The sequence below is a fragment of the Rhipicephalus microplus genome, chromosome 5, assembly GCF_043290135.1.
Source record: "Rhipicephalus microplus isolate Deutch F79 chromosome 5, USDA_Rmic, whole genome shotgun sequence".
Taxonomy (NCBI): domain Eukaryota; kingdom Metazoa; phylum Arthropoda; class Arachnida; order Ixodida; family Ixodidae; genus Rhipicephalus; species Rhipicephalus microplus.
The window spans coordinates 69,073,951-69,088,141 of NC_134704.1; the positions used below are offsets into that span (position 1 = coordinate 69,073,951).

At 46.4% G+C, this 14,191-nt stretch overlaps 1 protein-coding gene across 1 annotated transcript in view; it reads right to left on the reverse strand.

The window, feature by feature from the left end:
- LOC119173826 (uncharacterized) overlaps positions 1 to 11,747 on the reverse strand; it is a 46,956-nt gene extending 35,209 nt beyond the window's left edge. The window contains exons 1-2 of the mRNA XM_075895644.1: positions 11,317 to 11,747; positions 9,484 to 9,716 (exon numbers count right to left, since the gene is read on the reverse strand). Coding sequence (XP_075751759.1) covers positions 9,484 to 9,716; positions 11,317 to 11,475 — 392 coding nt within the window. The 5' untranslated portion in view covers positions 11,476 to 11,747. The remainder of the gene's footprint in view (positions 1 to 9,483; positions 9,717 to 11,316) is intronic.
- Positions 11,748 to 14,191: the final 2,444 nt, after the last annotated feature.

The window sequence follows — 14,191 nt, forward strand, 5'->3', positions numbered from 1 at the left end:
TTCTTCACAGCCTGTGGAAGGCACGTATGTTTAGGAGCCCATGAAGTGAGGCGGAGTGGATCAATGGGTGGATTTAAGAGCTCCATTTTTTCAGAGCTGCGTAAAGAGAGCAGTGGCGACAATGCTGAAAAGTTCACTCAACTGTCTACCTGTTTTGCGCAACGTCACAGCAACTGGGCTGCTGCCGCATCTGTCGCGTGCTTAGTGAAGCATATGAGTTGTTTATACGGAGTCTTGCCAAAACGACACAACCTGTTGGAAAAACGTGTGGTGGGTGCCGTGTAACTTTGACCACAGGTGTTACCTTAGCATTTAAAGTCTTCCGGAGCAACTTTTCGACAAATATAGACTTGTCCTGACAAAGGCAAGCTTCCTTTGTGGTCTTATAGCGTCTTAGCTTCGGCGTGTTGGTTGAACGTTGGAGGGAACACAGCGCAAAAGACGGGTTCAAGGAAGGGTGACGCTAATACATGACTGGACGAGCTAAGACAAGACGAGCGCTCACTTCAAACTAAACTTTATTTTTAGAAAACGCTAGCGGTGCACGCGTGTAGCGATTACCATGCTCGGCTGCTGGTCGAGGGTGGGATGTTGAAAGTGGCCATCACATATCGATAGCGACGAAATTCTATAAGCCCGTGCACTGTGCTATGACAGGGCACATTAACGAACTCCACATAATCAGAATTTCCGGAGCCATCCACCCCGGCGCACTTCAGTCACGTCGAGACGTTGGCGCAATAAGCCCGAGGTGTTATCATTGGCATTAGACAAAGCACTGGGTTTTATCATACACTAAAACGTCTTGCTGGTCTTGCTTCATCTGCCCCGCCATGGTGGTCTAGTGGCTATGGTACTCGGCTGCTGACCCGCAGGTCATGGGATCGAATCCCGGCTGTGGCGGCTGCATTTCCGATGGAGGCGGAAATGTTGTAGGCCCGTGTGATCAGATTTGGGTGCACGTTAAAGAACCCCAGGTGGTCGAAATTTCTGGAGCCCTCCACTGTGGCGTCTCTCAAGATCATATGGTGGTTTTGGGGCGTTGAACCCTACATATCAATCAGTAAATCTTGCTTCATAAGCCGCAGGGCCAAAACCGAGGCTTTGTTTTCTTATGAAGCGTGGAAACTTGGGCAAGTTGGTAGGACATAACTGAATGCAGGAACAGCGCAACCTAGAAGTAGTTACATCGTAACTAGAACAGTAGTTACTTTGTAACTAGTAGTTACCTCGTGTCCTTGTTTTTTTTCGCTTCCGTAATTACGAAGTAACTACTTCTAGGTAGCGCTGCTCCTGCATTCAGTTTTGTTTTTTTTATTGCGCGTTGCTCTATACCGACAAGTCTGTTTCGAGTTGAAAGGTGCGACACTGCTCACACGTCTCGGCTGGCGATAGCAGCAATATGCACTAGCCTTCCTAAAACACAAGTTTTGTTTTCCTGCAGGCAAGACTTGAAGACCACATGGTAGTTCTTTGATGGGAGGTCTTGCCAGCGTTGGGACTTTCCAAACGGAGGGTGCCCGGCTAGCGAGGTAGCGGTCGCCATCTTCTCGTCGGACGCCGAGTGCTATCGGCGGTGCACAAACCCACGCTACCCTCCCTGTCGGAAACCCGCATCGGCGCCCTGCGGCACCCAATACTTGAAGTTCCCGGCGTTCGCCCACGTCTCTGTGAACGACGGCCGAGTTCGCTGCCTCACAACGCTAGCGTTCAAGCCGTGGGCGTCACGCTGCCTCACTGAATCGAACCTCTACCACTCCAAGAGAGCTTGTCGGGAGTCATGCGAAAAGAAAGTTCGGCCTAGCATCACCCCACCGGCGAACACAACCTGAAGGAGAAAAGACTGAGAGGACGATTTAGTTCTCGAAGCAATAGTGTTTATTGTTTATCACATACAACCTTCCCTAGTGCTGGTTTTGCTTGTAATCTTAGTTTCGAAGATAATTGCGAATACAGTGGTCGATTGATATTTAGTTCACTTGTTTATACTATTAAAATGCGTATATTTTGATTTTGCTTCCATATAGTGCTATAATACGGTATAACTAGTTTCCAGCATTTATAAAATATAACACACTCGTCTGGTCATTGTTTACAGCGCACCGCGCCACGCCTGTCCAATCTAGCTACGTCGCGTTGGGGCGATGAAATGGAAAAGACTAGGAGGACTCTTGCTCATCTCTTTCAAGAGTAAAACTTGAAAGCAGAGTCGAACCCTACTCCTATTGCCCTCCCAACAGCCAGCATGGCTTAACTTCTCGGTGGACAACTGTGCCGCAAGGAAAGCCAAAGTGCGAACGACCTCCACCTCATATATCTGTGCGTTTGGCCCGACAATACACGGCGATGAAGCGCACTACGAACGCATCATCCACGTGGTAGGGCCATGTAACAACTGCCGCTGACAGAAAGATGATCATCTTGCTGAAATGCAAAATTACGACTTCTTCATATTAGCAATGTCAATATTACCGTAATGCCCCGACAAAAAAAAATCTCAAACTGTTAATTCGAACTGACGACCTGCCGCATTACCGCTTCTTTAACGGCACGCCAACACGCCACTGAATCCCTCCTGATGATAGCGTATAAAACGACTACGAGATTACGGTAGCAGCCCCCCCCCCCTATTTTTTTTTTATTACTCTGAGGTGGCGGGGCCCTCTCACCGTAGTCCCGACTTAACGGTGAGTGGACCCGTCGCTGTAGTTGCGTCGCATCAATGACGGGCCCTCTCATTATAACGATAGTATTTCCACGGCCGTGATACAGCGCCGACTCAATGCTACTCGGATAAAAATACAGCAGATCCCACGTACCTTGGGGATCAATCTTATGTGAAGCATGCGTATGGAAGGTGAATGTGTTTTATTACTATTTTTTGCGAAACGTTATAAAGTGGCGCTCAATATATGTACAAATCCACGCGCACACATACGTTAAACAGACGCATATGTTTTGTACAAAATGTTGTTTACAGCTGCATAATGATGCCAACAGCAACAAAAATATTAGCAACACAAGGAGTGAGCGGTAAGCTGATATGAAGCGTTGGTGTTTGCGCTGGGGCTCACCCTGCTACACAAGTCAGCCACAGTGAACGGCGCCAAATTACAATAGATGTTAATCCGAAGCGACGACTGTATCACAGGAGCAGATTATGCAATGTTTATAAAATTTGAAAGCCAGTACTGCAACCAGAATGAAGGTTTCACAAATATTGGGGGTCTATTTGCAAAGTATTTCCGAGACCTGGCGTGGTTCTTCGGTAGAATACTTTGCCACGCAGTATGCTAAAGTTCGGTTCCTGCTAGGGCACGGACATTTATTATTTGTATTCTTCCGGTCAATGGTGTGTGCCAAGTTTTCCTTAACGCTCAGGTGTAACCATGCCTATTCTCACCGTTCCTGAGTAGATATAAGTTGTCTATCACTCTATCACCTGTGGCACATACCAGCTTACCAGTGGCCCATACCCGCCCCGGCTGTGTGTCACTTTTTTTTTGTAAAGTTTGATGACGTATGTGGCGAGACTAGACATTGTTCACGTGATGACCACCGAGCCGTATTCGTCAAACGATCTTAACCTCCCGTACTAAATTTGGTGTACCCCAAGTGGTGATCATGAGAGCCAGACGTAGGCAGATAGATAGATAGATAGATAGATAGATAGATAGATAGATAGATAGATAGATAGATAGATAGATAGATAGATAGATAGATAGATAGATAGATAGATAGATAGATAGATAGATAGATAGATAGATAGATAGATAGATAGATAGATAGATAGATAGATAGATAGATAGATAGACAGACAGACAGACAGACAGACAGACAGACAGACAGACAGACAGACAGACAGACAGACAGACAGACAGACAGACAGACAGACAGACAGACAGACAGACAGACAGACAGACAGACAGACAGACAGACAGACAGACAGATAGATAGATAGATAGATAGATAGATAGATAGATAGATAGATAGATAGATAGATAGATAGATAGATAGATAGATAGATAGATAGATAGATAGATAGATAGATAGATAGATAGATAGATAGATAGATAGATAGATAGATAGATAGATAGACAGACAGACAGACAGACAGACAGACAGACAGACAGACAGACAGACAGACAGACAGACAGACAGACAGACAGACAGACAGACAGATAGATAGATAGATAGATAGATAGATAGATAGATAGATAGATAGATAGATAGATAGATAGATAGATAGATAGATAGATAGATAGATAGATAGATAGATAGATAGATAGATAGATAGATAGATAGATAGATAGATAGATAGATAGATAGATAGATAGACAGACAGACAGACAGACAGACAGACAGACAGACAGACAGACAGACAGACAGACAGACAGACAGACAGACAGACAGACAGACAGACAGACAGACAGACAGACAGACAGACAGACAGACAGACAGATAGATAGATAGATAGATAGATAGATAGATAGATAGATAGATAGATAGATAGATAGATAGATAGATAGATAGATAGATAGATAGATAGATAGATAGATAGATAGATAGATAGATAGATAGATAGATAGACGCCAAAGGTGCTCTGAGTACGCAAAAAATTTTTGGCGTTTAAAACTTATTTTAGCAACATTGGCACTGACCGGCTCCGTCACCGTAGTCACTGTAAAATACGTGACGCCTGCAGTTAGTTACGTGAGGAAGGAACAGGCTCCTGATTGGTCGATATGCGAAATATACTCAGCTTTACCGTGCAGTGGCATGCCTGTACCACCCTGCCTAGCATGTATACCGTGCGCGGTAAATGTTTAAAAGTTGCCTTCTGCATTTACAACGCTGCAAGCAGAGGCAGCGTTGTGTAGTTGAAAAGAGCGCAGCAGTGACTGGCTCGACACTTAGCGCTGAGATTCCGCGCGTTTTATCAAGAAATAGGTAGCCAGAAGGTGAAAGCCCTTGTAGGAAGGGTAGTGAAGGCGAGAAAAGAGCTACTGACCCACCTTTGAGTGAGCCGAGAGACGGAAAGAATAGAATGCTAAGTTCATCGTTAAAAATTATCAAAATCAAGCATGTTCATTAAACTTAACATTTCGAAATTATGAACATTTCCTTTTAAATAGCAAGACACCATTCGTTTCATGGCCGATCCCCCGTGGTGGGTTGCGCCAGGATGAAATGGACAAACAAACAAACAAACAAACAAACAAACAAACAATTGACAATGCTATTCCTCTAGGGGTGCGGGGGGAAGAAAAGGTTTAGACTATATACGCTGTCAGGCTGCGCTTCTCAATGGTATGTTAAGATCTTACCAGCACCTTATCTCTAGGTCTGTGTGGAAAACTGCCTTTGAACTTAGTGTAGTTTAGGGGCCCTTTAAATCTGTGCAAAGAGAACATGGCTATAGCACACATGGTCCGGCGCCAGGTAGTGTGGAAACGTTTTAACTTGCATTCAGTTTACTCAGGTGGTTGCGGAACGGGCTCATTGTCCAACACATGCAACGGTTTGAAATTTGACCTACTAATAACAAGTATGGCGAAACGCTGACTCGTATATGATAGGTAGACGTTTGTGCTTTAAATTGACTGGCTCAACTTCTCGCCAAGACGACTAAGGTCGTGTCAAACTGTCTCTCTCGTGCAAACTTGGCCTCCATGCCGTCGTCTTTTCGCATTATGTCTATCGCGAATGTATTACTCGCGGGCCTCTTTCGGGAATGTCTAGGCTGTGGAATAGCTTGATTGATTGATTGATATGTGGAGCTTAACGTCCCAAAACCACCATATTATTATGAGAGACGCCGTAGTGGAGGGCTCTGGAAATTTTGACCATCTGGTGTTCTTTAACGTGCACCCAAATCTGAGCACACGGGCCTACAACATTTCCGCCTCCATCGGAAATGCAGCCGCCGCAGCCGGGATTTGAACCCACAACCTGCGGGTCAGCAGCCGAGTACCTTAGCCTCTATACCACCGCGGCGGGGCTAGGCTGTGGAATAGCTAAGACGCACATGTCAACATACACAAATGAAATGGCCAAGCAAAGATAAATAGAAAAAAACGTTTCTTAAAAATGGATGCCTTATGAAGTAGGCAGACATGCTCGTAGCGGCTACAACGACAAAGGAACTTTAGGCGAAACAGTTTATTTTCATTGTCATCTACGTTGTAGTGTTTCGGCAAGCGTCTTCGCACGCCTGCGAGGTCTTGAATCGGTTAAGCCCGTCCATACAGAGGTGGCCTCGGAGTTCGGCCGCCGACGCACTCAAGCAACGAACGCCTTCCGGCGAATGGACCGCAAAGTACGGAAAACGCTGCTGCTCGTGCTCGCAGTCCACCGGCTGCGGTAACGAGCAAGCCACGAATCGTGGGTCCGAGCAGCGAGTGGCGCAGTCGGAGGCCGTGGTGAACACCAGGCTGTCGTTGGACGGGCATCGTCCAGTGGGGAAATCCCACGGAGTGCACCTCTTGCCGTCAAAGTACCACGGGGATGACTTCATGTCATCACTGGAAATACGAAAATGCAACGCCTTCAAACGAAGGTACTTGCCATGGGCCGATACAATATCAGCCAACTTCGTTATCAGTCGGCGACTATTTCTTTGTTTCATTGCTGGGCATACTTGCATGACAGAATAGACGCTTCATATTTTATTCTCGCCTGGCAATCTACGTTCGCAACCCAAGCGTCTGCGGCTAGCCTAGCTATTGTGGTCCTCCAACCGGAGAAAGCTGAACTCACTTGGTTGACCCTTGGCCTCCGGGCTTAGCTCGGACGAATGTGCGTTGCTGGAGCAAAATGCGGAGGCCAAGACTGTACAAAAGCGATACCTCTATATTACTTGCTTCGTGAGTCGCTGTAAAGCGCTGGACCTGTGCGCAACGGCTTTTCTTTTTCTTTTTTGAATCAGCACGAAATGATCATTGATAGTCGAACAAAGAATGTATCTCGGACCAATGTGCTCAGAAAAATACTTGCGCTCGTCTACAGTCAACTCCTCGACGGAAACACGCCGCCAGGTTTTCCTTTACATTGTAGCGCAAATCGATCCCATCCATATTGGCCTGACAGAATCAGTTGGTTCAGAAATTAAGAAGACTACTAAAGTCGAAATGTTGAAAAATGAGTTGGCATATTTCTTGTGTTCAAATAAATGGGCAGGGACATGTGTGCGACGGAATTTTAAAGCAGCAGATATAAAAAAGGAACATCTTCACGTTGCGTAAGCACAAGTTTTTTATCACGCTTGAGTTTTAACTAAAGTTAGACAATGCACTCTTGAGAGCCATACAAAAGTTATGAATGAAGAGGAAGTAACTAGGTTGTATCAAAACACACGTGATCGAAATCGTTGCGTTGATGCATTATTATAAAAAGTCAGCTGCAGTGGCTACGGCATTGAACTTTTCTACAGCGGCCGACTGCCGACCACCTGCATTTCAACAGAAACGCAGAGTCAAACACACTCGCAACAAAATTAGAACATTTTCAATTTCGACGTGGTGTGTTTAGAAAAAAGAATGTTTGGACAGTTTCTCCAAGTGCTAGAATATGTCTTATTGTATAGCCCAACATTCAACTTTGAAGCATGTACCATGCGTAGGCTAAGCTAAATAGAAGTCTAATGCGCTAAAAACTCCGTAGCCCGCCTCTTGTTCCTTGTAGCGAACTTTGCAGCTTAAACATATTCCCTTCAAGCGCTGTGTGCAACTGTAGACAAATTCCGGAGGCACGTCAGGCACCACGTGTTTATTCAAATTGCTCGAAATGCAGTGTGCGCCTTCATGCAGGCTTCTTGAGGGGACAAGTGCTGGTCATTTAACTTCACTGTGCTGCGTATTGGTGTAGAGGATCAGTTTGCGGGAGACACTACCATGTTCGACGATGGTTCATAAAGACGCGTTGCAGGATCAATGTCAGGAGCTTTTTTAAATGTTTTGTTCAAAGTGAATAGAACCAAAAACATACAGCGCGTATATTTTAGGAGTACTATCTTATTCAGCTGACTTATTGTAGATGAATGAGACGTTTATTCGCATCCTATAACATTCATTATCGAAGCTCACCCTAAACAACACATTTTCTTTTTGGGACGTAAAAGTGAATACATAGTGCCTTGCAACAATTCCTTGCAAATTTTACGCATTCGCAGAGAGTGCATAATTCGTGCCTGAAAGGAATGCTATAAACATCCACTCTTACGGGTGGTGTATTTAATATCTACAAAAGACAGCCATATTTAAAATTGGGAGACCTTAAATGTTCGTCTTTAAGAGTTAAACGCGATGGCCATGTCCTGTTCCTAGTGTGTGTACTTCAAACACTTAGAGCATGAAACCTTTTCGAACTTGTTATGCACTCACTAAGTGGCTTTAAGGGAATAGGTGCATTAGCGTGTGTGCCTTTTGTAGCGGGTGACCGACTTTGAACAACGAAGTAATTATGATGACCACATGTTCTGACGCCCGCTGCGATGGACGCTCGTACCACGCATTATTACTTCAATATTTAATGTTGTGTAGTAAAAGATGTATACAGGCCGCGGGAGTTTGTAAATCATGTGTTACTTTCCCTGCATTTTCAAGCAGAGGAAGTTATTTTTACTGTATTGACAAGAAGACGCATGGCCATATGTGGTAGAACATCCGCTTGCCTTGCAAACGACCTAGGGTCAATCCCCACTCGGACCCACACGACCAGAGTTCGATTCCCACTCAGCCCCTGAATTTTCTAATCGTTCATTTTATTTGCATCATTCTCAATTTTTCGGTCATGCATAAGATGATTCTTTCCGCTCACGATCCATGACTCTGACACCAGTATTTCCGCGAAACCCGCTCTTTAAAGATATCAGGTTAGAACATCTAGAATAGGCCCTTGCGTTGTGCTATGTCGTCGCACATGAAGGGTTTGGGACAAGGGTTACATGCTCGATGAGTGGGTGGGTCCTTTATGTTTATGTAAATGATAATACTGGGCTGTGAAACGATAGTTCAGCGCAAAACAAGCCCATAGAAGTTGCCGGCTGTAAACGCCGGCGATTGCCATTTAGCAACGACGCATGTGACGTCATTTGTTGGATGGAGCAAAGCCGCCGTCTTCTTCCCGGTTGATTTCAGCCACTGCAAATCGTTCAATTTTAGGGCCCAGCTAAAGCAAGCTGGATTGCCTCGATTTTACGCACACTGCATCACGGAACACTATTCTTCACCGCTATGTAGACGCTCGCACAGCTAGTTGCTTGTTGCGTCATGGACCGCGATTGGGCCAGTGTTGCCCTACTGTCAGGCACCTTATGCCTTTATAAATGTATTCAATTTGAATTAATGAATCCACGAAATGGGCTATGATTTCACCAGAATTTCGTGAATGAAGAAGGAAGAATTAGCCCTCAAACACACTGCAGACTATGATCCAAATTTACGTGTTAAGGCCCATTTAGGAATTGTAACCAAACAATCTTGCCTTTTGCAAGCGGTGAACTGTGGCTTCTCTAGACAGTCGAGATGAGGCTGCTCAGCACGCACGCAGTGCATCTCGCATCGATTCAACGAGGAGAACTTGTTCCGGCCTCTGTTGCATAGCTGGACGGGGTTTTCAGACGCGAGCACGCAGGCGTCCGCTAAACTGCTGTAGAAGTATTCCGGCTCGCTGTACGTGCAGTACGTGTGAGAGGGTTCCTGGCAGCCGGGTACAGCCTGGGAATGCAAAGCAAGTGATGACGTCAGAGCAGGTTGAGCTGGTTCTTTTATAACGTACGTGGAATAACACACACTTGGACCTACTTAGAGCAAATGTTTACTTGAAATAACAGAATGCGTGTGTACAGCCGCCCCATTTTTACCTGAGCACGTCGATCACGCGCCCAGTCGATAAGAGTGGTTTAACGGAACAAACTGGTCAAATGAACGAGCATACGCGCACGCCAGCAATTAACAGTCCTGTGCACCTATATTATGCTATAGGCTGTTCCGGGAACCAGATATCGGAATGCCCCAAAAGGCGCTTACGGAGTCGGCGGTCGATGCTCGCACATTCATCGGCTGTACAGAATCGTACAGAAGGCGGCTGTACAGAATTGTGTAATGTTGGTGCGCATGTCACAAAAACATCAGTTAGAATTAGGGCTGTCAAACACTCAGCCCGCGGAACGTTTCTCTAGTGGCCCGCGTTCACGGAATGAAGTTTTGTGATTTTGCTAAATAGTACCCGCCTTATTAGATGCGAAGCAGCTTTATGGCGAAGCTCAAGCGCAACCGCTTTTAACGCGCATGCGCAACAGCTGGCCCAAGCACCACCAGAACGTGATCCCGTGCTAGCGCCTTCCTGCCTGCAAGGGGCTGGGTAGAACGCTGTGGCCTCTCCCCCTTACACTCTCACAGCAATCACGTGATGCCGTCGGAAACCGAGATGATGCGGCCGGGTGATGAACCCGTGCGCTCCCGCATGGCGTGACGACGAACCCACGTGGCGCGCTTTCAACAAGAGTTTGGGACGAGTAACAGCAACAGAAACTACAGTAAATTCTAGGTGTGCTCCACTTGCAAGGACGCGTTAACATTGGGCAGCGTGCCCGTGGTGAATTACGTAACATTAAGTCGACCCATGCGCTGCTTCGCATGCTACTGATGGGTCCATTGAGTGGGATATGGCGCAATGTTTTCTTGCCTATTGCAATTTATACCGCTTTCTTCGGGCCACATAAACAGTACTGCTCTAAACCATTTTTTGTCTTTTCGTTAAGCACCTCATGAAGTCACTTTGAATTGAATGATCACCTTGAAACGAAAGCTGTATGTTTCAGAATTTATAACAGTAACTCTTGGGGTTTTACGTCCCAAAAGCAACATATGGCCACGAGAGCGGCCGTAGCGAAGGGCTCCTGAAATTTTGCCCCCCCCCCCCCCCACTGAGGTTTTTCTAACATGCACGTAAATGCAAGTACACGGGCATCAAGCATTTTTGCCTCAATCAAAATTGTGGGGGCCCCGGCCGGGATTATATTACAGAATTGGCGTACATGCTTCAGTCATTGCGAAAATCAGTATCAACATGTCCTTTTTTTTTCAAATCCTGACGTGTAATGTCCTTCAGGTATGGCCCCCATATGTGAAATTGATCCTTTCAAATGGCTGCGTAAGGTGTCATTTTGTTCAAACACTCTACAACACACATCGCTCGGTTCTGTGGCGGCCGCATGTGGTGAGCGATTCGTGTGGCACGTATACGAGCAGTGAAACGTAGTTCACTCGTACCTATGCCACCTCGAGAGAAATGGGCTACCAGACGCGTACTCACGGTCTTAGTGTTCGACGGCGGGGATGTCGCATTCTCCGGTTTGGTCATGCTGGCACGACGAACAAGATGGCTGCGGTGTTTTCCGCGGCGTCTCGCGTGAACAGCCGGGGCACTCTCGAAGCTCGACTTGCCTGTCATTACTTCTCGGCCACCGTCCATTTCGAGTCCAGCCTTATGGTGAGCCCTTCGAAACGTCGCCCTGGGGAGGTGTCATAATCAATGTGCAGGTGCACCTTATACATTGAACAGTGATCTAAAATGTTAACAGCGGTCGACTGTTCAGTGGCACAACACAGCGCTCGCCGCCAACGCCGGCTGAAAGGACTTTCACGCAGGCGCAGCACGCTGTCGCCGTTAGCAACAGTCTGCAGCGGTGCTTCCAATACTAGCGAAACGAACCATTCGCACTACGGAAAATTGACGAAAGATCAACAGGCTCGATGCTCAGTACGCTTGCGCGAAAGCCGCTGGTCAGTTGTGGCACCGAGCGGCAGCCATGGTCTCCGGTCCGCTGTGTACTCGCTGGACTCGAGGTATATCGATAACACATCCTTGCCTTGTGGTAAATTTGAGCTGCGTACTTGGAGATTTTTTCTTATGGGTGTATATTTTAGCTGCGTGTTCTCTCCTCTGTCCTACCACTCCGTCTATTGAACTTATTACGCCGTAGTACATACAAATAAAGGCGTTAAGTAGCATAACATAAGATGATCTCACCTCGGACGGACCGCAGCGATCGTCGGCTGCAGAAGCAACCTTCGGGGTGTCATCATCGCCTCAACCTCGCTGAGCCCGCTGGCATCGCCTGTGGTGTGCGGGGTCACCTGCGTCTCATCTGCCGGCGCCGGCAGTATGTCGTTCATGCGGAGCACGGTTGTGACTGCCGTGCCTAGAAGCAGGGACGTCAGTATCATCAGTACGACCGCGGGCACGCATGACTGCCAGGCAGAACGCGCCGGGGCGGGCAGCTCCTCGCTGCCGCGATCACCGCCGTTGTGGCCGCTGGGGTCCTGGCGTGTCACAGCCGTGAAACTGCTGGGGTCTTCCAAGGAGGCCGAGGCAGATTCAGACCACCAGGCAGGCGCCATGTACGTCGTGCGGTGGCTGGCAACGTCGCCGCTGCAGTTTCCTTCTTTTTTATGACGGGGCCAGTTTAACATTAGCAAAAACATTTACGAGGTTTTTTAAGTGAACGCTCTCGTATATTGGCACCAGTTTATGACACGAACAGTTACAGTAATAAACTGTTCAAGTGTTTATTTCAAATTATTTGTTTTTCTGCCACTTTACTAAACATTACCTACGCGCACTTCACTCCACAAGTTATAGTGAAGCGTTGCGCGAAGAGGCGCACGACCGCCATTTATGATCAGCGCATACGGCAACAATGCGTGACCACCTCGTCTTAAAGTATGCAGACGTCTCTGCTTTACCGTGAGCCCAGACATTGTGTCCGATGCTGACCTACACTCGTATTACACAAATACGAGCGTACCCTGAGTGCACGGACAGAGCAACAGACACAGAGATCAAATCGCCTCGAGGCTATATGCAAACAGACAAATCTGGCATATAAGCTGCTACTCGTTCTCTCCTTTTGAAATTGATTCGCACAACCTGTTCGTTGCACTAGTTATATTTTTATCAAGCTTGCTTAGTCTCTTGTAGTCTTAAACGCTGCATATTCAAACACGTGCATACGACACCATCCATCTCCTGGCGGTGGCTTTGTGCTCGGCCATAGCTGAATAGAAGGTACGCAACAAAAGTTCATCGCCACATTGACTCACTAATATGTTTGCCCTTAGTCCGCAACCTGCCCACTAATGTGCGCGGGTGGTTTTCTTTAGTGTAGTACTATCGAAGGCCAGTGTACATCGACATATATTCAGTGCACACATTCCGCAAACATTCAGTGATGGTCCATCATGGCCGTTGACTGAGTGGATATAAAAGTTACGTGCTGGAGCATTGAGGTAGACTTTCGCGAGCGTGCCAGTTAGTCAATAGGGTCATGGGAACTTAGTACTGAAATACCCCCGATGGGATTCTTATGCAAAGTGTTGTAAAATATTCACAAGCCTTGGGAAACAATGAGCATTGTTGTACAACATGGCAATGTTATAGTGGATATCTATACACTGTAAGTAAATAAAACCAATGCAACTTGCTATCTGTGAATCTTTTTGCCTAGTTTACTTATATATAATCTGTAGGGTTTCGCGAGCTAGGAAACCACAGTGAGTATGCCATAGTAGGAGCTGCATGCGGGCATTTTTTTCTTGGCTACTTTTAATAGGCTAGGCCAAAATAAGGTTTCGCGTTTGGCTATGTTGGAACGCGATTTTTCTGGACTGAATCATACCTGTGACCGTGAACTCTGTGGCACAACACGTATCCCTAAACTAAAATGAGACAAACTGAACTATATTGCCCGTTTACTACGCGGTGACAATTAGAATGGAGGATTGTGCAAGTGTACCGATGTTGAAGTCTACGCTGTGATAATGCTCTTTTTGTGCGTTGTGCACGCGTTTTAAAATGAACCAACACTGTAACATGCAATAATATTTTTAAGAAACACTGGTGACAGCATTTGCTAAACTGATAAGGGCACGAGATTTCTTTCACCAATGAGTGGGATGATATGAGAACTATCGCCGTGAGTTGGTTAAATCGGTGCGGAAATCCATCACAGCGATCTATGAAGCCGGCGTAGTTTTTATAAGGACCTATGTCGACATCAAAGTTGATTGCCTAAAAATATCCTCACGTAAAAGACACTGTTAAAAATGAAAGGCTCCAAACGCAAATTAGATCCTGATTTTTCATCCACGTTCTTCATGATGCAATACAACTTTCTGTGGCACAATAA